This window comes from Anas acuta, chromosome 28 (genome assembly GCF_963932015.1).
Source record: "Anas acuta chromosome 28, bAnaAcu1.1, whole genome shotgun sequence".
Taxonomy (NCBI): Eukaryota; Metazoa; Chordata; class Aves; order Anseriformes; family Anatidae; genus Anas; species Anas acuta.
In genome coordinates this window covers 1400000-1427003 of record NC_089006.1, presented here as the reverse complement: position 1 = coordinate 1427003, position 27004 = coordinate 1400000, and the positions used below count along the sequence as shown (strand labels likewise).

The window sequence follows — 27004 nt, the reverse complement described above, 5'->3', positions numbered from 1 at the left end:
TTTTAGTTTCAATCTCTTTATTAACGCCACATTTGAGGTCCTCTCCCGTCATTCACTGCTCCTTTGAGCCCCCTCCTTGGAGGTTCGGTCCCTTGGAGGTTCGGTCCTGTTCCTTCCTCCCCGCTGTCCCGGCGGCCGGGGCAGCCGCAGCCTCCCGGGGCTGCACGGCGCCGCCACCGAGGCCTTGGGGCCCAGCCCCGTGGGTCACGGCGCTGCCCTCGCTGGGGTGGCGAAGCGGAGCTGGGCGTACGTCAGCTCTCCCTGCGGGCACCAACGCCATCAGAGCGGCCCCAGCCCTGGCCCCAAGCCCAGTGAGGCTCTCCTGGGCCGTCCACTGGTGCCCGATGGCCATGTGAAGCCGTGTGGGCAGTGCTCCTGCTATGGCCACCGCCCCGTATGGGGACCCCGGGGGGGCCGCAGGGCCTCACCTGCTGGTGCTTGGCTTGCAGGAGGGTCTGGAGCTCTGGGCTGGAGTCCTGGAGGGGACAGAGACGTGTCCCCAGCATGGGGACGGAGAGGAATTGGGGATGGGACAGGGGAGTGGGGTGCAGGGCAGCAGGGGATGTCAGGGGGCAGGGGGTCCATCACCCCCAGCCCCTGCTCGGCTCCTTACCCCTCCATGCACGAAGGAGGCAGCAGACGCTGAGAATGAGGCCGAGCAGCAGCAGTGCCCTGGGTATGGCCATGGCCACGGCACTTGGTGTCGTGCAGGCACCTGGGGGGGACAGCTTGTCCCAGCCATCTTCTCACACCCATGTCCCCCCCTTGATCTCTCCCATAGTCCAACATCCTCCCATTGCCCCCCATTATTCCCCCATCACCATCCAGCTTCCCTCCATCACCCCCAACATCCCAACATCCCCCCTTTATCCCCCCCATCACCACCCATCATCCCCCCATCACTCCCAACATCCTCCCATTGCCTCCCATTATTACCCCATCACCACCCAGCTTCTCCCCATCACCCCCCTGCATCCCCCCATCACGCCATTATTTCCCCATCGCCCCCAACATCCCCCCGTTGTCCCCCATTATCCCACCATCACCCCCAACATCCCCCATTATCCCCAACATTGCCTCAGTTTCCCCACATGTTCCCCAGCTCCGAGAAGCTGAAGGGGAAGGGGGGGTGACCCCATGTGCCCTGTCCCCTGGTCACCCCGGTGCCCAGGCTCGTGCTCACCCTTGGCCCTGTGCAGCTCCACGCTCCTGCGGATGGGGGGACCGGAGGCATTGAAGCGCACCTCGCAGAGCCCCCCGGTGCCCCCGGCGATGCCCGCGGGGCTGATGAGCAGCTCTGTGCTGCCCCCCAGCCCCAGCACCTGCTGGGGTCGGGGCCCCCCCGGCCAGGAGACGAGGACGGGGCCGCTGGCGTTGCCCACGGCACAGACCAGGCCGGGGGGGTCTGAAGGGGAGCCGTGGGGCGCCAGCACCCGCACCCAGCTCTGGGCCCTCCAGCTGTCTGCACAGACGAGAGCAGGGGCTCGGTGGGCTGCGATGTGGGCAGGGACCCCGCGTGCCCCTGGGGACCCTGGCATAGGGACATGAGGGGCATTGGGTATGGGGGGGCTCTGTGCAATGGGGAGAAACGGGGGTCCCATCTGCTGTAGGGACATGGGTGCAGACTGTGCAATCGGGAGACTTGGGGGGTTTCCCATCTAACAAGAGAGGGCTGAGGGGTAGATGTTGGGGTCCCCCCACCCGCCACCCCCAGCCCAGCAGCCCCTCTACCTCCCACGATCAGCGCGGTGCCGTTGCCAAACTTCAGCCTGGAGTTGATGAGGTAGGCGCAGAGGTAGAGGCCGGTGTGGTTGCTGCCTGCAGCAGCGATGTGCAGCACGGCGCGTCCCTTCGTGTACTCGCAGGAAAATTCCCCCTGAACTTGCAAGCAGCTGAGGATCAGCCGGGGCCGCTCCCCATGGAGACGCCGGTACCAGAACACGTTGCCTCTGCCATCTTGCGTCTCGTCCAGAATGCAGCTGATGTCCACCGGAGTGCTGGGCTCCACGAAGAGGAAGGGCTGGGGCTGCTGCACTGCCAGCAACGTTGCCGGTGCTGCAGGGACCAACCGGGGGCTCATCCACTGCCTGCTCTCCAAGCCCAGCCTGTGCTCCCATCTCCCGGAGGGCACTCAGAAAGCGAGAGGTGCCCCTCTCCCCAGCACCTGCCCCGATGCTCACCCAGCCACAGCAGCAGCAGCCCCGTGGCCAGCAGCGCCTTCGTGCAGGAGAAACCCAGGGGTGCCATCGGCGTGCTCGTCCCAGTCCTTCTGCAGAGGGGCAGAGTGCACCGGGTCCTGTGGATGCACGAAGTGTGGGGCCCCAGCATTGATCTCCCCCAGCCGTGAGGACACGGTGTCCCCACGAAGGACACGCTGTCCCCACGGGGAATGCGTCCTCCCCACGCGCCGCAGCCGGCAGCTGTGGGGTGCATCGCCGGGTGCAGAGCTCTTGTCAGCTTGCTGCACGGACCCACATCCGGCAGGAAAATTTGGCTTTTAACCATTTCTGCAACGCTCAGGCCCACAGGCGGCCCCTTGAGGGCCCCAAGACGCCCTCAGGTGCCCACCCCCAAATTCTCGACATGAAAGAAGAAGCCAGCCCCAGCGCTGGGCACTCCAAACCACAGCGCACCGTGCCGCCGCTCTTGCTTTGGGGAAACCGCAGCGCAGAGGCTGGGGAGCTGCCTCGGGGCGGGGGTGGCTGCACCCCCAGCCGCGGCTCCCCCAGCCATCCTCATGTCAGCCGAAGTGACCTTACCGGTGACGTTCAAAGGGCCGCGGACCGAAGGCGAGAGGCAAGTCTGGTCCCCCAGCCCTGCCCTGCTTTCCTGTTGTGGTTCGGCAACCGTGGCTCTTTGCTACCCCAGCGCCCAACTTTGGCGACAAAAACCTTCAGAGCCAATGGTTTGCTGGCAGCGGCGTGGGGGGGCAGGGGTTCCGTGCGAACAAACAGCAGAGAGGTGACAAAATCAACAAGGCGAGGCTGACCGCAGCGCTCCTCGGCTCCGGCAGCTCCGCACGCAGCCTCCAGCTGCTGCAACAAGGCCGAGCCTCCACGAGCAGCCTTTGCTCCTCCAGCTCCGAGAGACACCCAGAGGCACCTCGCCGCCCTCCGTGGTGCTCGTCGTGGTCCTCTCCAGAGCAGACCCGTGCACGTGGCCCGGCCTCGTGAGATTTGCTGCGCCGGGGACGATGCCCGGGGCTCCTCGGGGTGAGGCGCAGGCAGGCAAAGTGCAGCAGGACCCCCCCGCTGCAATTAGGAGCTGCAATTAAATTGCAGTCCGCAAACAGGAGCCCATCGAGCTCCGTCCCCTCGCCTTGTGCGGTGTCGAAGCCTTTTGCAGGAGCCGAGAGGCGACCGAGGAGCGTGGGCAGCCCCAGGCGGAGATGTGCAGCCTGCCCGGGGTTCTCCTGCTCCTCCTGACAGGTACGTCCCGTCCCATCCCGCTGCACCAATGCTCCAGCCTTGCTTTCTGCTACGCTGAACCCGCTTGGGGTAAACCCCAGGGTGCTGCTCCTCTCTGAGAGGCAGGACTTGCCCCCTGAATGCCAAAGCACAGCGGGCTTCTCAGACTCTGTGCTGGGCGCTGATCCAGCCCTGACTTTTTTCGCCTGCAAACCTCGTGTGCTGTGCAGGAAGCACAGATGAACCGTCGGCACCTTAGCGCACATGGCCCCGGCACTGCTGGCTGCCTCCCCTGTGTTCTGTGCTGGGTATTTTGTGGGGGTGATGCTCTGCCTCGGGGCTGGCGAAGGCAAATCGCCATGGCACGCCAATTTTGCATGAAACCACCCCAAATCCCACTGGTTTGGAGCAAGAAGCTGAGAGTCAAAAGCACAAGGGTGACCCCATGGCGCTGCCTGCTGCACTCACACCCGCTCCCCCCATTCAGGAGCCGCCTCTGCGGAGGAGCCACAGATCCAGCAGAGCCCGGCAGAGCTCTGGCTGTCCCCTGGGGCGACGGCTGAGCTGAGCTGCAACATCTCGGGCAGCCCACGGCCTGCCAATTGGTACAGGGAGAAGCCGGACAGCAGCTTGGAATGGATTTACTGGAGTGCAGCGGCCTCAACCCCAAAGGGGAGATACTCAGGGATGGTGAGAGCACCGGGTATTTTCTCCTTTACTATCAGCAATGTGCAGCGTGAGGACTCTGGGTATTATTACTGCACCTCCTCCGTGTCGCACTCCCAGTTTGGGAACGGGACCAGGCTCCTCGTCACAGGTGAGCGTGGCAGCGTGTGGCGGTGCTGGGGACATCCCTGGGGACATCCCTGGGGACACTGGGTTTTCCCCCTCACTTTCAGATGCCTCCGAGCCCAAGGTCTCCATCCTGGTGCCCGTGGATGCAGAGGAGCCCTCGGACTTTGTCCCCCTGCTGTGCCACCTCCCTGGCTCCTGGAACCTCACCTGGGTCTCGGCCGAGCCCTGGGACGGGGCCATGAATTGCACGGCCACGGAGCGCGGCACGGGCAGGATCGTCAGCGAGACCATCGGCACGGGTGAGCTCGAGCAGCCTCCCCCTGGGCACCGCGGGCTTTGCTCTGTGCTTGGTCTGTGCTTGCAGGGACTCCAAGCCCGCTTCTTCCAGCCTTAAATCCCTTTTTCCCTGTCTCCCTGGGCTGAAACGCTGCAAACGCTGCCCTGGCCCCATCTCCCTGCACCGCTCCCTTTCCCCGTCTGACTGCGGCTGCATTCGGGCGCTCGCCCAGCGCCAGCTCCGTGCCCCGTCGGCAACGTCTCCTTGTCCTCCCCTCCCTCCCTGCAGCAGGATGCTTCCTGTGGCTGCTGGCCTTCGTGCCGCCCGGCGCCGCCGTCCTCGCCTTGATGTGGTGGGCAGCCCGGCTGCGCCGAAGGCCGGCCCGCGCGGTGCTGAGACGGGGCCCGGAGGTGAGCTGCTTCCCCAGCCCCCGGCACGAGGCTGTGGGCACGGCAGGAGGAAGGAGCTCCCAAGCAGCCCGGCCGGGGGCTTTGGCGCGGGCAAAGCATCCCCTGCAGCTGCAGGCGCAGCCCCAAGCGCGCGGCTTCTCGCTCTCTCTTGCAGCCCGAGTGCGAGTACGCGGCGCTGGGGCACTGAGAAGCCCTTTCCCCGCGCCCGCCCTGCCAGAAGCCGCTCACGCCTGCGGTCTGCGAGCAGCGAAAACAAGAGAGGAAAGGGAAAGTGGTGGCATCCTGCGCTCTGCTGCATTTCCCTGCTGGGCTGCATGGCAGAGGGGGAGGAGGAACGCGGAGAGCGCTGCGGGAAGCTCGATGGCCATGAGGAATCCCATGCAGATAATAAAATTATTATATGCAACCAGGGTCTCTCAGCTTCATTGGGATTGCTCCCTGTGCTACCCTGTGTGACAGCCACGGGGAGCTGCTGTTAAACAGGGCAAACAAAAAGTCCCTTTACACCTCGAGCCTTAAGCACAGCCCTGTTTTAGCCCCTCCTCTCTGCATTTTGCTTCCTGAAGGGCGACCTTGCACCGAGTGCCGGCTCCGAGGATGCTCCCCGTGCTCTCAGCACCTTCCCTGTTTGTGGCCACGCACACGACCTCCATCCCGGCTCCCCTGGCTTTAGGGTTTACCACAACCTCCCCTTCCCCTCCACACGCGTGCTGCTGCTCCTGTGGCTGGGACACGAACCCCAAGGGGAAACCACCGAGCGACGGGGCCAAAACTTGTGGTGCCCTGCAACGTTTAATGCCTTCTTTGCCTCCATCTTCAAACACTCATGATGGGCTTCGGGACCCAGGGTGCCCTGAGATGGACGAATGATCAACAGTGGGAATGATCAGATCCCAACCGACCCTGAACGTGTGCGGGATTTGCTGCTCCACCTGGATCCGTACGCGTCCATGGGTCCGGATGGGTTCATCCCAGGGTGCTCAGAGAGCTGGCAGACATCATGGCAGGACTGCGGGCTCACCTTGAGATTAGATATCAGGAGAAACTTCTTGCCTCAAGGAGTGGTCAGGCACCAGCATGGCCTGCCCAGGGACATGGTGGAGTCACCATCCCTGGAGGGCTTTAAAAGCCGTTTAGATGTAGAGCTCAGGGATATGGTTTAGTGGGGACTGTTAGCGTTAGGTCAGAGCTTGGACTCGATGACCTTGAGGTCTCTTCCAGCCTAGAAATTCTGTGATTCTGTGATTCTGTGACTGCAGGATTCTCAGCGCTGTGTGCAGCTCTGGGCCCCTCAGTACACGAAGGCCATGAAAGTGTTGGAGAGTGTGCAGAGGAGGGCGACCAAGATGGGGAAGGGCCTAGAGGGGAAGGCGTGTGGGGAGCGGCTGAGGGCACTGGGCCTGTTCAGGCTGGAGAAGAGGAGGCTGAGGGGGGACCTCATGGCGGCCTACAGCTTGCTGGCGAGGGGAGTGGAGGGGCAGGCGCCGCCCTGTTCTCCTAAATGCCCAGTGCCAGCACCCGTGGGTGCCGTGGGGAGCAGGCCTGGGGCTTCCCCCCCAGCCCCAGGCAGCAGTAGCGGCGTTTCTTGCAGGGGGCATTGTGTTTTGAGTTTAGTCTCAGTTTCCTCCCCATTTGAGGTTCAACCCCATTATTTACACCTCCTTTGAGCTTCAATCTCTTTATTATTTCCATGTTTGTGGTTCAACCCCACGATTTACTCCTCATTTTAGTTTCAATCTCTTTATTAACGCCACATTTGAGGTCCAATCCCGTCATTCACTCCTCCTTCGAGCCCCGTCCTCGGAGGTTCGGTCCCTTGGAGGTTCGGTCCCGTTCCTTCCTCCCCGCTGTCCCGGCGGCCGGGGCAGCCGCAGCCTCCCGGGGCTGCACGGCGCCGCCACCAAGGCCTTGGGGCCCAGCCCCGTGGGTCACGGCGCTGCCCTCGCTGGGGTGGTGAAGCGGAGCTGGGCGTACGTCAGCTCTCCCTGCGGGCACCAACGCCATCAGAGCGGCCCCAAGACCAGCCCCCAACCCCAGTGGGGCTGTGCCTGTCCCCGTTATCGCCACCGCCCCGTGTGGGGACCCCCGGGGGCCGCAGGGCCTCACCTGGTGCTGCTGGGGTGCAGGAGGGTTCGAGGCTCTGGGCCGGAGTCCTGGCGGGGACAGAGACGTATCCCCAGCATGGGGACGGAGGGGAATTGGGGATGGGATGGGGGAGCGGGGTGCAGGGCAGCAGGGGAAAAAAGGGGATACAGGGGGGACCGTCACCCCCAGCCCCTGCTCGGCTCCTTACCCGTCCGTGCGCGGAGGAGGCAGCGGACGCCGAGGCTGAGGGCGAGCAGCAGCAGCGCCCCGGCTGCGGCCATGGCCACGACACTTGGTGTTGTGCAGGCACCTGGGGGGGGCCACTTGTCCCAGCCATCTTCTCACACCCATGTCCCCCCCTTGATCTCTCCCATACCCCAACATCCTCCCATTGCCCCCCATTATTACCCCATCACCACCCAGCTTATCCCCATCACCCCCCAGCATCCCCCCGTCGCCCCCAACATCCCCCTATCACCCCATTATTCCCCCATCGCCTCCAACATGTCCCCATCACCACCCAGCATCCCCCCATCACCACCAACATGCCCCCATCACCACCCAGCATCACCCCATCGCCCCCAACATCTCCCCATTGCCCCCCATTATCCCACCATCTCCCCCCAACACCCCCCATTACCCCCAACATTGCCTCACTTTCCCCACGCGTGCCCCAGCTCCGAGGAACCCCCAGGAAGGGGGGGTGACCCCATGTGCCCTGTCCCCTGGTCACCCCGGTGCCCAGGCTCGTGCTCACCCTTGGCCCCGTGCAGCTCCACGCTCCTGCGGACGGGGGGACCGGAGGCATTGAAGCGCACCTCGCAGAGCCCCCCGGTGCCCCCGGCGATGCCCGCGGGGCTGATGAGCGGCTCTGTGCTGCCCCCCAGCCCCAGCACCTGCTGGGGTCGGGGCCCCCCCGGCCAGGAGACGAGGACGGGGCCGCTGGCGTTGCCCACGGCACAGACCAGGCCGGGGGGGGCTGAAGGGGAGTCCTGGGGCGCCAGCACCCGCACCCAGCTCTGGGCCCTCCAGCTGTCTGCACAGACGAGAGCAGGGGCTCGGTGGGCTGCGATGTGGGCAGGGACCCCGCGTGCCCCTGGGGACTCTGGCATAGGGACATGAGGGGCATTGGGTATGGGGGGGCTCTGTGCAATGGGGAGAAACGGGGGTCCCATCTGCTGTAGGGACATGGGTGCAGACTGTGCAATGGGGAGACTTGGGGGGTTTCCCATCTAACAAGGGAGGGCTCGGGGTACAAGTTGGGGTCCCCCCACCACCCCCAGCCCAGCAGCCCCCCTACCTCCCACGATTAGCGCGGTGCCGTTGCCGAAGAGCAGCTTGGATCCAGCGATGGAGGCGCACAGGTAGAGGCCGGTGTGGTCACGGCGGGCGGCAGTGATGTGCAGCACGGCGCGTCCCTTCGTGTACTCGCAGTAAAATTCCCCCTGAAGCTCCTGGTTGCAGTTGAGGATCAGCCGGGGCCTCTCCCCACGGACACGCCGGTACCAGAACACGTTGCCTTTGCCATCAAGCATCTCGCCCAGAATGCAGCTGATGTTCACCGGAGAGCTTGTGTCCACGAAGAGGAAGGGCTGGGGCTGCTGCACTGCCAGCAACGTTGCCGGTGCTGCAGGGATGGACTGGTTGCTCATTCACCGCCTGCTCTCCAAGCCCAGCCTGTGCTCCCAAATCCCGGGGGCACTCAGAAAGTGAGAGGAGCCCCTCTCCCCAGCGCCAGCCCCGATGCTCACCCAGCCACAGCAGCAGCAGCCCTGGGGCCAGCAGCAGCTTAGTGCAGGAGAAACCCAGGGGTGCCATCGGCGTGCTCGTCCCAGTCCTTCTGCAGAGTGGCCGAGTGCACCAGGACCTGTGGATGCCCAAAGTTTGGGGTCCTGGCAGCAATGTCCCCCAGCCGTGAGGACACGGTGTCCCCATGGAGGACGCGGTGTCCCCACGGGGAATGCGTCCTCCCCACTCGCCGCTGCTGGCAGCTGTGGGGTGCATCGCCGGGTGCAGAGCTCGTGTCAGCTTGCTGCACGGACCCACATCCGGCAGGAAAATTTGGCTTTTAACCATTTCTTCAATGCTCAGGGCTGCAGGTGGCTCCTCAAAGGCCCCGCGACGCCCTCGGGTGCCCACCCCCAAATTCTCGACATGAAAGAAGAAGCCAGCCCCAGCGCTGGGCACTCCAAACCACAGCGCACCGTGCCGCCGCTCTTGCTTTGGGGAAACCGCAGCGCAGAGGCTGGGGAGCTGCGTCGGGGAGGGGGTGGCTGCACCCCCAGGCGAGGCCCCCCCAGCCATCCTCACGTCAGCCGAAGTGACCTTACCGGTGACGTTCAAAGGGCCGCGGACCGAAGGCGAGAGGCAACTCTGGTCCCCCAGCCCTGCCCTGCTTTCCTGTTGTGGTTCGGCAACCGTGGCTCTTTGCTACCCCAGCGCCCAACTTTGGCGACAAAAACCTTCCGAGCCAACGGTTTGCTGGCAGCGGCGTGGGGGGGCAGGGGTTCCGTGCGAACAAACAGCAGAGAGGTGACAAAATCAACAAGGTGAGGCTGACCGCAGCGCTCCTCGGCTCCGGCAGCTCCGCACCCAGCCTCCGGCTGCTGCAACGAGGCCGAGCCTCCACGAGCAGCCTTTGCTCCTCCAGCTCCGAAAGACACCCAGAGGCACCTCGCCACCCTCCGTGGTGCTCGTAGTGGTCCTCTCCAGAGCAGACCCGTGCACGTGGCACGGCCTCGTGAGATTTGCTGCAGGGGACGATGCGCGGGGCTCCTCAGGGCGAGGCGCAGGCAGACAAAATGCAGCAGGACCCCCCCGCTGCAAGGAGGAGCTGCAATTAAATTGCAGTCCGCGAGCACTTGCGGCGGGGGCGAAGGAGGCCGGGGCTGCGCCCGCCGCCCCGTTTGGCTTTCGAAGCTCCGTCCCCTCTCCAGGCATCGCCTCCCCTTCCCTCTGTGCCTCCGTGACCCCAGACGACAGCCAGGCTCCCTTGTGCCGTGTTGAAGCCTTTTGCAGGAGCCGAGAGGCGACCGAGGAGCGTGGGCAGCCCCAGGCGGAGATGTGCAGCCTGCCCGGGGTTCTCCTGCTCCTCCTGACAGGTACGTCCCGTCCCGTCCCGCGGCACCAATGCTCCAGCCTTGCTTTCTGCTACGCTAAACATGTGTGGGGTAAACCCCGGGGTGCTGCTCCTCTCTGAGAGGCAGGACTTGCCCCCTGAATGCCAAAGCACAGCGGGCTTCTCAGACGCTGTGCTGGGCGCTGATCCAGCCCTGACTTTTTTCGCCTGCAAACCTCGTGTGCTGTGCAGGAAGCACAGATGAACCGTCGGCACCTTAGCGCACATGGCCCCGGCACTGCTGGCTGCCTCCCCTGTGTTCTGTGCTGTGTATTTTGTGGGGGTGATGCTCTGCCTCGGGGCTGGCGAAGGCAAATCGCCATGGCACGCCAATTTTGCATGAAACCACCCCAAATCCCACTGGTTTGGAGCAAGAAGCTGAGAGTCAAAAGCACAAGGGTGACCCCATGGCGCTGCCTGCTGCGCTCAGACCCGCTTCCCCCGTGCAGGAGCCGCCTCTGCGGAGGAGCTGCAGATCCAGCAGAGCCCGGCAGAGCTCTGGCTGTCCCCTTGGGCAACGGCGGAGCTGAGCTGCAACATCTCGGGCAGCCCACGGCGTGCCAATTGGTACAGGGAGAAGCCGGACAGCAGCTTGGAATGGATTTACTGGAGTGCAGCGGCCTCAACCCCAAAGGGGAGATACTCAGGGACGGTGAGAGCACCGGGTATTTTCTCCTTTACTATCAGCAATGTGCAGCGTGAGGACTCTGGGTATTATTACTGCACCTCCTCAGTGTTGCACTCCCAGTTTGGGAACGGGACCAGGCTCCTCGTCACAGGTGAGCGTGGCAGCGTGTGGCAGTGCTGGGGACATCCCTGGGGACATCCCTGGGGACACTGGGTTTTCCCACTCACTTTCAGATGCCTCTGAGCCCAAGGTCTCCATCCTGGTGCCCGTGGATGCAGAGGAGCCCTCGGACTTTGTCCCCCTGCTGTGCCACCTCCCTGGCGCCTGGAACCTCACCTGGGTCTCGGCTGAGCATTGGGATGGGGCCATGAATTGCACGGCCACGGAGCGCGGCATGGGCAGGATCGTCAGCGAGACCACCGGCACGGGTGAGCTCGAGCAGCCTCTCCCTGGGCACCGCGGGCTTTGCTCTGTGCTTGGTCTGTGCTTGCAGGGACTCCAAGCCCGCTTCTTCCAGCCTTAAATCCCTTTTTCCCTGTCTCCCTGGGCTGAAACGCTGCAAACGCTGCCCTGGCCCCATCTCCCTGCACCGCTCCCTTTCCCCGTCTGACTGCGGCTGCATTCGGGCGCTCGCCCAGCACCAGCTCCGTGCCCCGTCGGCAACGTCTCCTTGTCCTCCCCTCCCTCCCTGCAGCAGGATGCTTCCTGTGGCTGCTGGCCTTCGTGCCGCCCGGCGCCGCCGTCCTCACCTTGATGTGGTGGGCAGCCCGGCTGCGCCGAAGGCCGGCCCGCGCGGTGCTGAGACGGGGCCCGGAGGTGAGCTGCTTCCCCAGCCCCCGGCACGAGGCTGTGGGCACGGCAGGAGGAAGGAGCTCCCAAGCAGCCCGGCCGGGGGCTTTGGCGCGGGCAAAGCATCCCCTGCAGCTGCAGGCGCAGCCCCAAGCGCGCGGCTTCTCGCTCTCTCTTGCAGCCCGAGTGCGAGTACGCGGCGCTGGGGCACTGAGAAGCCCTTTCCCCGCGCCCGCCCTGCCAGAAGCCGCTCACGCCTGCGGTCTGCGAGCAGCGAAAACAAGAGAGGAAAGGGAAAGTGGTGGGATCCTGCGCTCTGCTGCATTTCCCTGCTGGGCTGCATGGCAGAGGGGGAGGAGGAACGCGGAGAGCGCTGCGGGAAGCTCGATGGCCATGAGGGATCCCATGCAGATAATAAAATTCATGATATGCAACCGGGATCTCGGCTTCATTGGGATTGCTCCCTGTGCTACCCCGTGTGACAGCCACGGGGAGCTGCTGTTAAACAGGGCAAAAAAAAAGTCCCTTTACACTTCGAGCCTTAAGCACAGCCCTGTTTCAGCCCCTCCTCTCTGCATTTTGCTTCCTGAAGGGCGACCTTGCACCGTGTGCCGGCTCCGAGGATGCTCCCCGTGCGCTCAGCACCTTCCCTGTCTGTGGCCACGCACACGACCCCGTGCTGGGGCAGCCATCCCGGCTCCCCTGGCTTTAGGGTTTACCACAGCCTCCCCTTCCCCTCCACACGCGTGCTGCTGCTCCTGTGGCTGGGACACGAAGCCCCAAAAGGACACCACCGAGTGACAGGGCCAAAACTTGTGGTGCCCTGCAACGTTTAATGCCCTGTTTGCCTCCATCTTCAAACACTTATAATGGGCTTTGGGACCCAGGGTGTCCTGAGCTGGAGAACCATGACAGTGGGAATGATCAGATCCCAACCGACCCTGAACGTGTGCGGGATTTGCTGCTCCACCTGGATCCGTACGCGTCCATGGGTCCGGATGGGTTCATCCCAGGGTGCTCAGAGAGCTGGCAGACATCATGGCAGGACTGCGGGCTCACCTTGAGATTAGATCTCAGGAGAAACTTCTGGTCTCAAAGAGTGGTCAGGCACCAGCATGGCCTGCCCAGGGACATGGTGGAGTCACCATCCCTGGAGGTCTTTAAAAGCCGTTTAGATGTAGAGCTCAGGGATATGGTTTAGTGGGGACTGTTAGCGTTAGGTCAGAGCTTGGACTCGATGATTTTGAGGCCCCTTCAACCTAGAAATTCTGTGATTCTGTGATTCTGTGGCTGCAGGATTCTCAGCGCTGTGTGCAGCTCTGGGCCCCTCAGTACACGAAGGCCATGAAAGTGTTGGAGAGTGTGCAGAGGAGGGCGACCAAGATGGGGAAGGGCCTAGAGGGGAAGGCGTGTGGGGAGCGGCTGAGGGCACTGGGCCTGTTCAGGCTGGAGAAGAGGAAGCTGAGGGGGGACCTCATGGCGGCCTACAGCTTGCTGGCGAGGGGAGTGGAGGGGCCGGCGCCGCCCTGTTCTCCTAAATGCCCAGTGCCAGCACCCGTGGGTGCCGTGGGGAGCAGGCCTGGGGCTTCCCCCCCAGCCCCAGGCAGCAGTAGCGGCGTTTCTTGCAGGGGGCGTTGAGTTTTGGGTTTAGTCTCCATTTCCTCCACGTTTGAGGTTCAGCCCCATTATTTACACCTCCTTTGAGCTTCAATCTCTTTATTATCTCCATGTTTGTGGTTCAACCCCATGATTTACTCCTCATTTTAGTTTCAATCTCTTTATTAACGCCACATTTGAGGTCCTCTCCCGTCATTCACTGCTCCTTAGAGCCCCCTCCTTGGAGGTTCGGTCCCTTGGAGATTCGGTCCCGTTCCTTCCTCCCCGCTGTCCCGGCGGCCGGGGCAGCCGCAGCCTCCCGGGGCTGCACGGCGCCGCCACCGAGGCCTTGGGGCCCAGCCCCGTGGGTCACGGCGCTGCCCTCGCTGGGGTGGCGAAGCGGAGCTGGGCGTACGTCAGCTCTCCCTGCGGGCACCAACGCCATCAGAGCGGCCCCAACCCTGGCCCCAACCCCAGTGGGGCTCTCCTGGGCCATCCACTGCTGCCCGATGGCCATGCGAAGCCGTGTGGGCAGTGCTCCTGCTATGGCCACCGCCCCGTATGGGGACCCTGGGGGGGCTGCAGTGCCTCACCTGCTGGTGCTGGGCTTGCAGGAGGGTCTGGAGCTCTGGGCTGGAGTCCTGGCGGGGACAGAGACGTGTCCCCAGCATGGGGATGGAGAGAAATTGGGGATGGGATGGGATGGGGGAGTGGGGTGTAGGGCAGCAGGGGATGTCAGGGGGCATGGGGTCCATCACCCCCAGTCCCTGCTCGGCTCCTTACCCCTCCATGCACGAAGGAGGCAGCAGATGCCGAGGATGAGGCCGAGCAGCAGCAGTGCCCTGGCTACGGCACTTGGTGTTGTGCAGGCACCTGGGGGGGGCCACTTGTCCCAGCCATCTGCTGACACCCATGTGCCCCCCTTGATCTCTCCCATACCCCAACATCCTCCCATTGCCCCCCATTATTCCCCCATCACCACCCAGCTTCCCCCCATCACCCCCCAGCATCCCCCCATCACGCCATTATTCCCCCATCGCCCCCAACATCCCCCCGTTGCCCCCATTATCCCACCATCTCCCCCCAACATCCCCCATTACCCCAACATTGCCTCATTTTCCCCACACGTGCCCCAGCTCCGAGGAACCCCCGGGAAGGGGGGGTGACCCCATGTGCCCTGTCCCCTGGTCACCCCGGTGCCCAGGCTCGTGCTCACCCTTGGCCCCGTGCAGCTCCACGCTCCTGCGGACGGGGGGACCGGAGGCATTGAAGCGCACCTTGCAGAGCCCCCCGGTGCCCCCGGTGATGCCCGCGGGGCTGATGAGCAGCTCTGTGCTGCCCCCCAGCCCCAGCACCTGCTGGGGTCGGGGCCCCCCCGGCCAGGAGACGAGGACGGGGCCGCTGGCGTTGCCCACGGCACAGACCAGGCCGGGGGGGGCTGAAGGGGAGTCCTGGGGCGCCAGCACCCGCACCCAGCTCTGGGCCCTCCAGCTGTCTGCACAGACGAGAGCAGGGGCTCGGTGGGCTGCGATGTGGGCAGGGACCCCGCGTGCCCCTGGGGACCCCTCCTAGTGACATGAGGGGCATTGGGGGGGGGCTCCGTGCAATGGGGAGAAACGGGGGTCCCATCCGCTGTAGGGACATGGGTGCAGACTGTGCAATGGGGAGACTTGGGGACAGTATGGGAGGGGACCATCCACTGGGGAGTCACAGGGGATCCCCATCTAACAAGAGAGGGCTCAGGGGTATGTGTTGGGGTCCCCCCACCCGCCACCCCCAGCCCAGCAGCCCCCCTACCTCCCACGATCAGCGCGGTGCCGTTGCCGAAGAGCAGCTTGGATCCGAAGATGCAGGCACACAGGTAGAGGCCGGTGTGGTCGGGGCGGGCAGCAGCGATGTGCAGCACGGCACGTCCCTTCGTGTACTCGCAGGAAAATTCCTCCTGAGCCTCTTGGAAGCAGCTGTGGATCAGCCGGGGCCACTCCCCACGGACACGCCGGTACCAGAGTGTGTGTTTGCCATCAAGCGTCTTGTCCATAACGCAGGTGATGTTCACTGAATCCCCTGGCTCCACGAAGAGGAAGGGCTGGGGCTGGTGCACTTCCAGCAACGTTGCCGGTGCTGCAGGGACCGAGTGGTTGCTCATTGACTGCCTGCTTCCCAAGCCCAGCCTGTGCTCCCATCTCCCAGGGGCCGCTCTCCCCAGCGCCTGCCCCGATGCTCACCCAGCAACAGCAGCAGCAGCCCCATGGCCAGCAGCGCCTTCGTGCAGGAGAAACCCAGGGGTGCCATCGGCGTGCTCGTCCCAGTCCTTCTGCAGAGTGGCCGAGTGCACGGGGACCTGCAGCTACCCAAAGTGTGGGGTCCTGGCAGCGATGTCCCCCAGCCGTGAGGACGCGGTGTCCCCATGGAGGACGCGGTGTCCCCACGGGGAATGCGTCCTCCCCACTCGCCGCTGCCGGCAGCTGTGGGGTGCATCGCCGGGTGCAGAGCTTTTGTCAGCTTGCTGGCACGGACCCACATCCGGCAGGAAAATTTGGCTTTTAACCATTTCTTCAATGCTCAGGGTTGCAGGTGGCTCCTCAAAGGCCCCGTGACGCCCTCGGGTGCCCCCCCCCCAAATTCTCGACATGAAAGAAGAAGCCAGCCCCAGCGCTGGGCACTCCAAACCACAGCGCACCGTGCCGCCGCTCTTGCTTTGGGGAAACCGCAGCGCAGAGGCTGGGGAGCTGCCTCGGGGCGGGGGTGGCTGCGCCCCCAGGCGCGGCCCCCCCCAGCCATCCTCACGTCAGCCGAAGTGACCTTACCGGTGACGTTCAAAGGGCCGCGGACCGAAGGCGAGAGGCAACTCTGGTCCCCCAGCCCTGCCCTGCTTTCCTGTTGTGGTTCGGCAACCGTGGCTCTTTGCTACCCCAGCGCCCAACTTTGGCGACAAAAACCTTCAGAGCCAATGGTTTGCTGGCAGCAGCGTGGGGGGGCAGGGGTTCCGTGCGAACAAACAGCAGAGAGGTGACAAAATCAACAAGGCGAGGCTGACCGCAGCGCTCCTCGGCTCCGGCAGCTCCGCACGCAGCCTCCAGCTGCTGCAACGAGGCCGAGCCTCCACGAGCAGCCTTTGCTCCTCCAGCTCCGAGAGACACCCAGAGGCACCTCGCCGCCCTCCGTGGTGCTCGTCGTGCTCCTCTCCAGAGCAGACCCGTGCACGTGGCACGGCCTCGTGAGATTTCCTGCAGGGGACGATACCCGTGGCTCCTCGGGGTGAGGCACAGGCAGACAAAATGCAGCAGGACCCCCCCGCTGCAATGAGGAGCTGCAATTAAATTGCGGTCTGCGAGCACTTGCGGTGGGGGTGAAGGAGGCCGGGGCTGTGCCCGCCGCCCCGTTTCGCTTTTGAAGCTCCGTCCCCTCGCCAGGCATCGCCTCCCCTTCCCTCTGTGCCTCCGCGACCCCAGACGACAGCCAGGCTCCCTTGTGCGGTGTCGAAGCCTTTTGCAGGAGCCGAGAGGCGACCGAGGAGCGTGGGCAGCCCCAGGCGGAGATGTGCAGCCTGCCCGGGGTTCTCCTGCTCCTCCTGACAGGTACGTCCCGTCCCGTCCCGCTGCACCAATGCTCCAGCCTTGCTTTCTGCTACGCTAAACCCGCTTGGGGTAAACCCCGGGGTGCTGCTGCCTCGCTGTGCAACGCCAATTTTGCATGAACCCCCCAAACCCCGCTGGTTTGGAGCCAGAAGGCAACAACCCAAAGTGCGAGGGTGACCCCATGGCGCTGCCTGCTGCGCTCAGACCCGCTCCCCCCGTGCAGGAGCTGCCTCTGTAGAGGAGCTGCAGATCCAGCAAAGCCCGGCAGAGCTCTGGCTGTCCCCTGGGGCGACAGCGGAGCTGAGCTGCATCATCTCGGGCAGCCCAGAGCGTGCCAATTGGTACAGGGAGAAGCCTGACGGCAGCTTGGAAAGGATTTACTGGAGCGCAGAGGCCTCGAAACCAAAGGGGAGATACTCAGGGACGGAGAGAGCACAGGGTTTTTTCTCCTTGAATATCAGCAATGTGCAGCGTGAGGACTCTGGGTATTATTACTGCACCTCCTCCGTGTTGCACTCCCAGTTTGGGAAGGGGACCAGGCTCCTCGTCACAGGTGAGTGCGGCAGCGTGTGGCGGTGCTGGGGACATCCCTGGGGACATCCCTGGGGACACTGGGTTTTCCCCCTCACTTTCAGATGCCTCTGAGCCCAAGCTCTCCATCCTGGTGCCCGTGGATGCAGAGGAGCCCTCGGACTTTGTCCCCCTGCTGTGCCACCTCCCTGGCTCCTGGAACCTCACCTGGGTCTCGGCTGAGCATTGGGATGGGGCCATGAATTGCACGGCCACAGAGCACGGCACGGGCAGGATCGTCAGCGAGACCATCGGCACGGGTGAGCTCGAGCAGCCTCCCCCTGGGCACCGCGGGCTTTGCTCTGTGCTTGGTCTGTGCTTGCAGGGACTCCAAGCCCGCTTCTTCCAGCCTTAAATCCCTTTTTCCCCGACTCCCTGGGCTGAAAGGCTGCAAACGCTGCCCTGGCCCCATCTCCCTGCACTGCTCCCTTTCCCCGGCTGCCCCGCGGCTGCATTCGGGTGCTCGCCCGGCGCCAGCCCCGTGCCCCGTCGGCAACGTCTCCTTGTCCTCCCCTCCCTCCCTGCAGCAGGATGCTTCCTGTGGCTGCTGGCCTTCGTGCCGCCCGGCGCCGCCGTCCTCGCCTTGATGTGGTGGGCAGCCCGGCTGCGCCGAAGGCCGGCCCGCGCGGTGCTGAGACGGGGCCCGGAGGTGAGCTGCTTCCCCAGCCCCCGGCACGAGGCTGTGGGCACGGCAGGAGGAAGGAGCTCCCAAGCAGCCCGGCCGGGGGCTTTGGCGCGGGCAAAGCATCCCCTGCAGCTGCAGGCGCAGCCCCAAGCGCGCGGCTTCTCGCTCTCTCTTGCAGCCCGAGTGCGAGTACGCGGCGCTGGGGCACTGAGAAGCCCTTTCCCCGCGCCCGCCCTGCCAGAAGCCGCTCACGCCTGCGGTCTGCGAGCAGCGAAAACAAGAGAGGAAAGGGAAAGTGGTGGCATCCTGCGCTCTGCTGCATTTCCCTGCTGGGCTGCATGGCAGAGGGGGAGGAGGAACGCGGAGAGCGCTGCGGGAAGCTCGATGGCCATGAGGAATCCCATGCAGATAATAAAATTCATCATTTATTCATAAGCCACTGTGGTCTCTCAGCTTCTTTGGGATTGCTCCCTGTGCTACCCCGTGTGACAGCCACGGGGAGCTGCTGTTAAACAGGGCAAACAAAAAGTCCCTTTACACCTCGAGCCTTAAGCACAGCCCTGTTTTAGCCCCTCCTCTCTGCATTTTGCTTCCTGAAGGGCGACCTTGCACCGTGTGCCGGCTCCGAGGATGCTCCCCGTGCTCTCAGCACCTTCCCTGTCTGTGGCCACGCACACGACCCGGTGCTGGGGCAGCCATCCCGGCTCCCCTGGCTTTAGGGTTTACCACAACCTCCCCTTCCCCTCCACACGCGTGCTGCTGCTCCTGTGGCTGGGACACGAAGCCCTAAAAGGAAACCACCGAGCGACGGGGCCAAAACTTGTGGTGCCCTGCAACGTTTTATGCCCTTTTTGCCTCCATATTCAAGGCTGATGATGGGCTCTTAGCGTTAGGTCAGAGGTTGGACTCAATGACCTTGAGGTCTCTTCCAACCTAGAAATTCTGTGATTCTGTGATTCTGTGACTGCAGGATTCTCATGGCTGTGTGCAGCTCTGGGCCCCTCAGTACACGAAGGCCATGAAAGTGTTGGAGAGTGTCCAGAGGAGGGCGACCAAGATGGGGAAGGGCCTAGAGGGGAAGGCGTGTGGGGAGCGGCTGAGGGCACTGGGCCTGTTCAGGCTGGAGAAGAGGAAGCTGAGGGGGGACCTCATGGCGGCCTACAGCTTGCTGGCGAGGGGAGTGGAGGGGCAGGCGCCGCCCTGTTCTCCTAAATGCCCAGTGCCAGCACCCGTGGGTGCCGTGGGGAGCAGGCCTGGGGCTTCCCCCCCAGCCCCAGGCAGCAGTAGCGGCGTTTCTTGCAGGGGGCGTTGAGTTTTGGGTTTAGTCTCCATTTCCTCCCCATTTGAGGTTCATCCCCATGATTTACTCCTCATTTTAGTTTCAATCTCTTTATTAACGCCACATTTGAGGTCCAATCCCGTCAGTCACTGCTCCTTCGAGCCCCCTCCTGGAGGTTCGGTCCCTTGGAGGTTCGGTCCCGTTCCTTCCTCCCCGCTGTCCCGGCGGCCGGGGCAGCCGCAGCCTCCCGGGGCTGCACGGCGCCGCCACCGAGGCCTTGGGGCCCAGCCCCGTGGGTCACGGCGCTGCCCTCGCTGGGGTGGCGAAGCGGAGCTGGGCGTACGTCAGCTCTCCCTGCGGGCACCAACGCCATCAGAGCGGCCCCAACCCTGGCCCCAACCCCAGTGGGGCTCTCCTGGGCCATCCACTGCTGCCCGATGGCCATGCGAAGCCATGTGGGCAGTGCTCCTGCTATGGCCACCATCCCGTATGGGGACCCCGGGGGGGCCGCAAGGCCTCACCTGCTGGTGCTGGGCTTGCAGGAGGGTCTGGAGCTCTGGGCTGGAGTCCTGGAGGGGACAGAGACGTGTCCCCAGCATGGGGATGGAGAGAAATTGGGGATGGGATGGGATGGGATGGGATGGGATGGGATGGGATGGGATGGGATGGGATGGGATGGGATGGGATGGGATGGGATGGGATGGGATGGGGGAGTGGGGTGCAGGGCAGCAGGGGATGTCAGGGGGCAGGGGGTCGATCACCCCCAGTCCCTGCTCGGCTCCTTACCCCTCCATGCACGAAGGAGGCAGCAGACGCTGAGAATGAGGCCGAGCAGCAGCAGTGCCCTGGGTATGGCCATGGCCACGGCACTTGGTGTCGTGCAGGCACCTGGGGGGGGCCACTTGTCCCAGCCATCTGCTGACACCCATGTCCCCCCCTTGATCTCTCCCATACCCCAACATCCTCCCATTGCCCCCAACATGCCCCCATCACCACCCAGCATCACCCCATCGCCCCCAACATCTCCCCATTGCCCCCCATTATCCCACCATCTCCCCCCAATATCCCCCATTACCCCCAACATTGCCTCACTTTCCCCACACATGCCCCAGCTCCAAGGAACCCCCAGGAAGGGGGGGTGACCCCATGTGCCCTGTCCCCTGGTCACCCCGGTGCCCAGGCTCGTGCTCACCCTTGGCCCTGTGCAGCTCCACGCTCCTGCGGACGGGGGGACCGGAGGCATTGAAGCGCACCTCGCAGAGCCCCCCGGTGCCCCCGGTGATGCCCGCGGGGCTGATGAGCAGCTCTGTGCTGCCCCCCAGCCCCAGCACCTGCTGGGGTCGGGGCCCCCCCGGCCAGGAGACGAGGACGGGGCCGCTGGCGTTGCCCACGGCACAGACCAGGCCGGGGGGGTCTGAAGGGGAGTCCTGGGGCGCCAGCACCCGCACCCAGCTCTGGGCCCTCCAGCTGTCTGCACAGACGAGAGCAGGGGCTCGGTGGGCTGAGATGTGGGCAGGGACCCCGCGTGCCCCTGGGGACCCTGGCATAGGGACATGAGGGGCATTGGGTATGGGGGGGCTCTGTGCAATGGGGAGAAACGGGGGTCCCATCCGCTGTAGGGACATGGGTGTGGACTGTGCAATGGGGAGGCTTGGGGGGTTCCACATCTAACAAGAGAGGGCTCAGGGGTAGATATTGGGGTCTCCCCACCCGCCACCCCCAGCCAGCAGCCCCTCTACCTCCCACGATCAGCGCGGTGCCGTTGCCAAACTTCAGCCTGGAGTTGATGTAGTACGTGCAGAGGTAGAGGCCGGTGTGGTCGGGGCGGGCAGCAGCGATGTGCAGCACGGCGCGTCCCTTCGTGTACTTGCAGGAAAATTCCCCCTGAACTTGCAAGCAGCTGAGGATCAGCCGGGGCCTCTCCCCACGGACACGCCGGTACCAGAACACGTTGCCTCTGCCATCTTGCGTCTCGTCCAGAATGCAGCTGATGTCCACCGGAGTGCTGGGCTCCACGAACAGGACGGGCTGGGGCTGCTGCACTGCCAGCAACGTTGCCGGTGCTGCAGGGACCGACCGGGGGCTCATCCACTGCCTGCTCCCCAAGCCCAGCCTGTGCTCCCATCTCCCGGAGGGCACTCAGAAAGTGAGAAGAGCCCCTCTCCCCAGCGCCAGCCCCGATGCTCACCCAGCAACAGCAGCAGCAGCCCTGGGGCCAGCAGCGCCTTCGTGCAGGAGAAACCCAGGGGTGCCATCGGCGTGCTCGTCCCAGTCCTTCTGCAGAGTGGCCGAGTGCACCGGGACTTGCAGCTACCCAAAGTGTGGGGTCCTGGCAGCAATGTCCCGCAGCCGTGAGGACGCGGTGTCCCCACGAAGGACACGCTGTCCCCACGGGGAATGCGTCCTCCCCACGCGCCGCTGCCGGCAGCTGTGGGGTGCATCGCCGGGTGCAGAGCTTGTGTCAGCTTGCTGGCACGGACCCACATCCGGGAGAAAAATCTGGCTTTTAACCATTTCTGCAACGCTCAGGCCCACAGGCGGCCCCTTGAGGGCCCCAAGACGCCCTCAGGTGCCCACCCCCAAATTCTCGACATGAAAGAAGAAGCCAGCCCCAGCGCTGGGCACTCCAAACCACAGCGCACCGTGCCGCCGCTCTTGCTTTGGGGAAACCGCAGCGCAGAGGCTGGGGAGCTGCGTCGGGGCGGGGGTGGCTGCACCCCCAGCCGTGGCCCCCCCAGCCATCCTCACGTCAGCCGAAGTGACCTTACCGGTGACGTTCAAAGGGCCGCGGACCGAAGGCAAGAGGCAAGTCTGGTCCCCCAGCCCTGCCCTGCTTTCCTGTTGTGGTTCGGCAACCGTGGCTCTTTGCTACCCCAGCGCCCAACTTTGGCGACAAAAACCTTCAGAGCCAATGGTTTGCTGGCAGCGGCGTGGGGGGGCAGGGGTTCCGTGCGAACAAACAGCAGAGAGGTGACAAAATCAACAAGGCGAGGCTGACCGCAGCGCTCCTCGGCTCCGGCAGCTCCGCACGCAGCCTCCAGCTGCTGCAACGAGGCCGAGCCTCCACGAGCAGCCTTTGCTCCTCCAGCTCCGAGAGACGCCCAGAGGCACCTCGCCGCCCTCCCCGGTGCTCGTCGTGCTCCTCTCCAGAGCAGTCCCGTGCACGTGGCACGGCCTCATGAGATTTGCTGCAGCCTGAAGACCACAAGCCGAGAGGCTACCGAGGAGCGTGGGCAGCCCCAGGCGGAGATGTGCAGCCTGCCCGGGGTTCTCCTGCTCCTCCTGACAGGTACGTCCCGTCCCGTCCCGCTGCACCAATGCTCCAGCCTTGCTTTCTGCTACGCTGAACCCGCTTGGGGTAAACCCCGGGGTGCTGCTGCCTTGCTGTGCAACGCCAATTTTGCACCAAACCCCCCCAAATCCCACTGGTTTGGAGCCAGAAGCCAACAACCCAAAGCGCGTGGGTGACTCCGTGGCACTGCCTGCTGCGCTCAGACCCGCTCCCCCCGTGCAGGAGCCGCCTCTGCGGAGGAGCCGTGGATCCAGGAGAGCCCGGCACAGCTCTGGCTGTCCCCTGGGGCGACGGCGGAGCTGAGCTGCAACATCTCGGGCAGCACAGACCGTGCCAATTGGTACAGGGAGAAGCCAGATGGCAGCTTGGAATGGATTTACGAGAGCACGGCGGCCTCGAAACCAAAGGGGAAATACTCAGGGATGATGAGAGCAAGGGGTATTTTCCCCTTGAATATCAGCAATGTGCAGCGTGAGGACTCTGGGTATTATTACTGCACCTCCTCCGTGTCGCACTCCCAGTTTGGGAAGGGGACCAGGCTCCTCGTCACAGGTGAGTGCGGCAGCGTGTGGCAGTGCTGGGGACATCCCTGGGGACATCCCTGGGGACACTGGGTTTTCCCACTCACTTTCAGATGCCTCCGAGCCCAAGCTCTCCATCCTGGTGCCCGTGGACACGGAGGAGCCCTCGGACTTTGTCTCCCTGCTGTGCCACCTCCCTGGTGCCTGGAACCTCACCTGGGTCTCAGGCAAGCACTGGGACGGGGCCATGAATTGCACGGCCACGGAGCGCGGCACAGGCAGGATCGTCAGCGAGACCATCGGCACGGGTGAGCTCGAGCAGCCTCCCCCTGGGCACCGCGGGCTTTGCTCTGTGCTTGGTCTGTGCTTGCAGGGACTCCAAGCCCGCTTCTTCCAGCCTTAAATCCCTTTTTCCCCGTCTCCCTGGGCTGAAACGCTGCAAACGCTGCCCTGGCCCCATCTCCCTGCACCGCTCCCTTTCCCCAGCCGCCCCCGGCGCCAGCCCCGTGCCCCGTCGGCAACGTCTCCTTGTCCTCCCCTCCCTCCCTGCAGCAGGATGCTTCCTGTGGCTGCTGGCCTTCGTGCCGCCCGGTGCCGCCGTCCTCGCCTTGATGTGGTGGGCAGCCCGGCTGCGCCGAAGGCCGGCCCGCGCGGTGCTGAGACGGGGCCCGGAGGTGAGCTGCTTCCCCAGCCCCCGGCACGAGGCTGTGGGCACGGCAGGAGGAAGGAGCTCCCAAGCAGCCCGGCCGGGGGCTTTGGCGCGGGCAAAGCATCCCCTGCAGCTGCAGGCGCAGCCCCAAGCGCGCGGCTTCTCGCTCTCTCTTGCAGCCCGAGTGCGAGTACGCGGCGCTGGGGCACTGAGAAGCCCTTTCCCCGCGCCCGCCCTGCCAGAAGCCGCTCACGCCTGCGGTCTGCGAGCAGCGAAAACAAGAGAGGAAAGGGAAAGTGGTGGCATCCTGCGCTCTGCTGCATTTCCCTGCTGGGCTGCATGGCAGAGGGGGAGGAGGAACGCGGAGAGCGCTGCGGGAAGCTCGATGGCCATGAGGAATCCCATGCAGATAATAAAATTATTATATGCAACCAGGGTCTCTCAGCTTCATTGGGATTGCTCCCTGTGCTACCCCGTGTGACAGCCACGGGGAGCTGCTGTTAAACAGGGCCAAAAAAAAGTCCCTTTACACCTCGAGCCTTAAGCACAGCCCTGTTTTAGCCCCTCCTCTCTGCATTTTGCTTCCTGAAGGGCGACCTTGCACCGTGTGCCGGCTCTGAGGATGCTCCCCGTGCTCTCAGCACCTTCCCTGTCTGTGGCCACGCACACGACCCCGTGCTGGGGCATCCATCCCGGCTCCCCTGGCTTTAGGGTTTACCACAACCTCCCCTTCCCCTCCACACGCGTGCTGCTGCTCCTGTGGCTGGGACACGAAGCCCTAAAGGGGAAACCACCGAGCAACGGGGCCAAAACTTGCGGTGCCCCCCTGGGCTGTGCTGGCCCCTCGGCGTCAGCCGGACGCACGCGGCTGGAGGAGCATCTCCATGGGGAGGGGAAGGGAAGCGAAGCCGCATTCCAGCCTGGGAGCCAGCTCTGTGTTTAATTAGGAAGGGACAGATGCCTGCCAACCAAACAGCTTGGAGACATCCTCCTGGGGCTCCCCACCCAGTGTCGGCGGTGCGGGACGAAGGCCAGGGGTGGTCTCGGCGCCTGTCCCGGCCGAGGAGCAGCAGGGGGGTGGCGTGGGGCTGGAGACCCCCTTTGTGTTGGCCGGAGCCTGCTTGGAGCCCCCCAAGAGGACAGTGCCCGGGGTGCAGCAAACACCGGTGTGAATGGGGAGAACCCTGGGTGCACCGTGGGCGCTTTTTGGGAATCCCCGCTCGCAGCACCCTTTCTCCCATCTCAGCGCCTCCCTCCCTGCGCCGCGCACGCCCTGCTCTGCCGAGAGCTGCTCCCAAACCAGCTGGGAAGGGCAGGAAAGCTTTATTTAGAGCAGAACGCCGCGCCGTGCAGGAGGATCGGCTCCTTCTCTTGGCAGAAATCCCCTCGTGCCGTGGGGGGCTCCTGCTGGAAGCGCCCACCCCACCTACCTGTCCGCCCGCTGCGCGGCACCGCGGGGTCCCCATCCCAGCACCCGTGGGGAGCAGGCTGGGGGCTTCCCTCCCACTCCCATCGCGGGGTGGCTCCATCCATCTTCTCTTCTGCAGCAGAAGCACCAAACAACGTCCTTCGGCTGCTTCCGCAGGAATCCTGCTAATGTCATCTGCTCGGGCGCGAGGCATTGTTAGCAGCTCAGCCTTATTTACCAGCTGCGTTTTTTTTTTTTTATTTATTTCCCTTCGAGTTTTGCTTCCTCCTATTAAAGCTGGGAAATGACGCCATGCAGCCTAAAGGAGAGGACCTGAGCGGTTCCCTTTGCACCTTCCCGGGCTCCCTGGGTGCCTTCCTTGGACGCCACGGGGGGTCAGAGCCGGCGGTGCGAGCTGCGTGGTTCCTTGCACAAAAACCACATTTTTTTTTTGGCTCCCGCCCCACACTTTCCCATGTGAAAGGCCGCGCTCCCACCGCCGGCTGCAGAGCTCCCACGTGCGGGGCCGCTCTCTGTCCCTCGCCGCGCGACCTCGGAGGGCTTGGTTTTTGGCAGGCGGGCTTTAAGAAGGGAAAAGAGGGAAAAACGCGGAGCTCGCGCAAAATAGGAGCGAGGTTTTGAAATAGGCGCGTGGGGGCAGAGATGGGAGAGGCGTTGCTTTTTGGCCGCTTTTCTCGGCCGCTCTCTGGGTGATGTTTTAATTCCGTGTTGCCAGATGTTACGAGGGAGCAGGAGCAGAGCTAAAGGTGCGTGCCAGCCCCCGAGCAGATTGCACAGCCCCCACGGCAGCACCGCCACGGCCCCTTTCCCATTTCCCCATTTCAGCCCCAAAGGAACGATGCTCCCACCGCAGCTCGTTTGCCTGCCAAAAAGTTTGTCTTCCCAGCCCCATCATCTCCCTGCCTAAAACACAAGATAATCCTCCTAAACCTGCCTTGCCCCTCCCTCCCCACCAGCCCCAAAACCCCGGTGTTCGGACCCTTTACGGCTCTCCCTCTCCCACGCTGCCGTTCCCACCCGAGCCCCGCTGGAATTCGCCGCATCGCTCCCAGCCAGCTCAGATTTCTGCTTGGGTTGAGATTTTGGTTTTGATGTTATTTCTGTGGGTCGGGGGGACGCTTTGGAGATACTCGCTTCCTGCCTGCTGGGTTGCTCAGCATTCCTCCACGCTTAACCCTTTGTCAAGCTCTCCGGAGCGCTGGAAAAAGCCCCTTGGGCAGAGCACCCGCGACGATGGGTGGCTGCGAAACGTTTCCAGGCTCTTTTTGATGCTTCTTGCGTCAAAAAAAGACAAGACTTTGGCTAATTCCTCAGTGTAAAACCGACAGGAAGAGCACAGGGAGGGGAAAACCGTTCCGTGCTGCTGCTCCCACGGTGCCCGTGCCCTGGCGCCTCGGAGCGGAGCTGTCGTGGCCGTGGGCCATCAGCCTCCCTCACCTCGCTCCTGTTCTCCCAGCCCCAAAATTAGGCCAGGGTTTTGAAAATTCCATCTGGCAAGGGGAGGATGAGAGGCAGCGGGGTTGGGAAGCGGTGCCAGGGGTGCTGGGGGTGACCAAACCCCCCAAAGCTCCGCGCCGCCGTGCGCATTGCGACGGTTTTGCTGCTGGGAGAAGAACCCACAGCGGCGAGGCGTGTTTTTCCCCAAAAAACACATTAATAGGGATTGGTGTGGCCTGCAGCAAGCTGCGTGCCCCTAAACCTCCTCCTGCTGCCGCCGCTCTCACGCCCGGCTTGGAGCCCTCGTGCGCCAGCTTCTTTCCCCAGAGAGCAGAGCGCAGACATTTCGTTTTCCTCCTGGTTTCTTTCCAAGAAACGTTCTCCCAGTTTGTTTTTAGTTTTCAGTTTTCGTACCAGGGCACCACACCCTGCGGATGCAGCGACAGGAGCGCAAAGCACGGTGAGCAGAGAGCGGGGACCTAAGGCACGCCGCAGCGGAGCACCCTGCGGGGATAAAAT

General features: G+C 64.0%; 6 protein-coding genes across 16 annotated transcripts; 3 read left to right on the top strand and 3 right to left on the bottom strand.

Annotated features, from left to right (window-relative positions):
- On the bottom strand, positions 1–9257 carry LOC137845784 (uncharacterized). Of its 5 annotated transcripts, XM_068663243.1 has the most exons (7): positions 2760–3077; positions 2181–2296; positions 1732–2055; positions 1184–1462; positions 614–715; positions 429–476; positions 1–261 (listed from the first exon to the last, which is right to left on the bottom strand). In XM_068663243.1, exons 2-7 carry the CDS (start codon positions 2245–2247, stop codon positions 53–55), a joined length of 1029 nt encoding a protein of 342 aa, XP_068519344.1. In that variant the 5' UTR covers positions 2248–2296; positions 2760–3077; the 3' UTR covers positions 1–52. The 5 variants fall into 5 exon arrangements, 4 of the variants coding, with proteins under 4 accessions (XP_068519344.1, XP_068519341.1, XP_068519343.1 ...); XM_068663240.1 differs by lacking the exon at positions 2760–3077 and having other exon boundaries at positions 2181–2737; XM_068663241.1 differs by lacking the exons at positions 1–261; positions 429–476; positions 614–715; ... (2 more) ...; positions 2181–2296; positions 2760–3077 and adding exons at positions 6614–6874; positions 6996–7042; positions 7183–7311; ... (1 more) ...; positions 8275–8601; positions 8726–9257.
- LOC137845790 (M1-specific T cell receptor beta chain-like) lies at positions 3296–5181 on the top strand. 2 transcript variants are annotated; one of them, XM_068663257.1, is made up of 5 exons: positions 3296–3428; positions 3895–4224; positions 4307–4501; positions 4771–4889; positions 5044–5181. In XM_068663257.1, exons 1-5 carry the CDS (start codon positions 3389–3391, stop codon positions 5074–5076), a joined length of 717 nt encoding a protein of 238 aa, XP_068519358.1. In that variant the 5' UTR covers positions 3296–3388; the 3' UTR covers positions 5077–5181. The 2 variants fall into 2 exon arrangements, with proteins under 2 accessions (XP_068519358.1, XP_068519357.1); XM_068663256.1 differs by having other exon boundaries at positions 4768–4889.
- Positions 9258–9916: 659 nt separating the features above from the next.
- Positions 9917–11943, top strand: LOC137845791 (M1-specific T cell receptor beta chain-like). Its single transcript, XM_068663258.1, has 5 exons — positions 9917–10075; positions 10542–10871; positions 10954–11148; positions 11415–11536; positions 11691–11943. The coding sequence occupies exons 1-5, from the start codon at positions 10036–10038 to the stop codon at positions 11721–11723; spliced, it is 720 nt and encodes a 239-aa protein (XP_068519359.1). The 5' UTR covers positions 9917–10035; the 3' UTR covers positions 11724–11943.
- Positions 11944–13196: 1253 nt separating this feature from the next.
- LOC137845785 (uncharacterized) lies at positions 13197–26891 on the bottom strand. 2 transcript variants are annotated; one of them, XM_068663244.1, is made up of 7 exons: positions 25050–26891; positions 15331–15446; positions 14903–15226; positions 14322–14600; positions 13889–14005; positions 13699–13746; positions 13197–13531 (listed from the first exon to the last, which is right to left on the bottom strand). In XM_068663244.1, exons 1-7 carry the CDS (start codon positions 25220–25222, stop codon positions 13323–13325), a joined length of 1266 nt encoding a protein of 421 aa, XP_068519345.1. In that variant the 5' UTR covers positions 25223–26891; the 3' UTR covers positions 13197–13322. The 2 variants fall into 2 exon arrangements, with proteins under 2 accessions (XP_068519345.1, XP_068519346.1); XM_068663245.1 differs by lacking the exon at positions 25050–26891 and having other exon boundaries at positions 15331–15440.
- LOC137845787 (M1-specific T cell receptor beta chain-like) lies at positions 16553–24463 on the top strand. Of its 5 annotated transcripts, none has more exons than XM_068663251.1 (5): positions 16565–16683; positions 16907–17236; positions 17319–17513; positions 17784–17902; positions 18057–18194. In XM_068663251.1, exons 1-5 carry the CDS (start codon positions 16644–16646, stop codon positions 18087–18089), a joined length of 717 nt encoding a protein of 238 aa, XP_068519352.1. In that variant the 5' UTR covers positions 16565–16643; the 3' UTR covers positions 18090–18194. The 5 variants fall into 5 exon arrangements, with proteins under 5 accessions (XP_068519349.1, XP_068519352.1, XP_068519350.1 ...); XM_068663249.1 differs by having other exon boundaries at positions 17781–17902; XM_068663250.1 differs by lacking the exons at positions 16565–16683; positions 16907–17236; positions 17319–17513; positions 17784–17902; positions 18057–18194 and adding exons at positions 22314–22446; positions 22672–23001; positions 23084–23278; positions 23523–23644; positions 23799–23930.
- Positions 19252–21714, bottom strand: LOC137845786 (uncharacterized). Its single transcript, XM_068663246.1, has 6 exons — positions 21346–21714; positions 20897–21220; positions 20350–20628; positions 19944–20045; positions 19679–19726; positions 19252–19511 (listed from the first exon to the last, which is right to left on the bottom strand). The coding sequence occupies exons 1-6, from the start codon at positions 21641–21643 to the stop codon at positions 19300–19302; spliced, it is 1263 nt and encodes a 420-aa protein (XP_068519347.1). The 5' UTR covers positions 21644–21714; the 3' UTR covers positions 19252–19299.
- Positions 26892–27004: the final 113 nt, after the last annotated feature.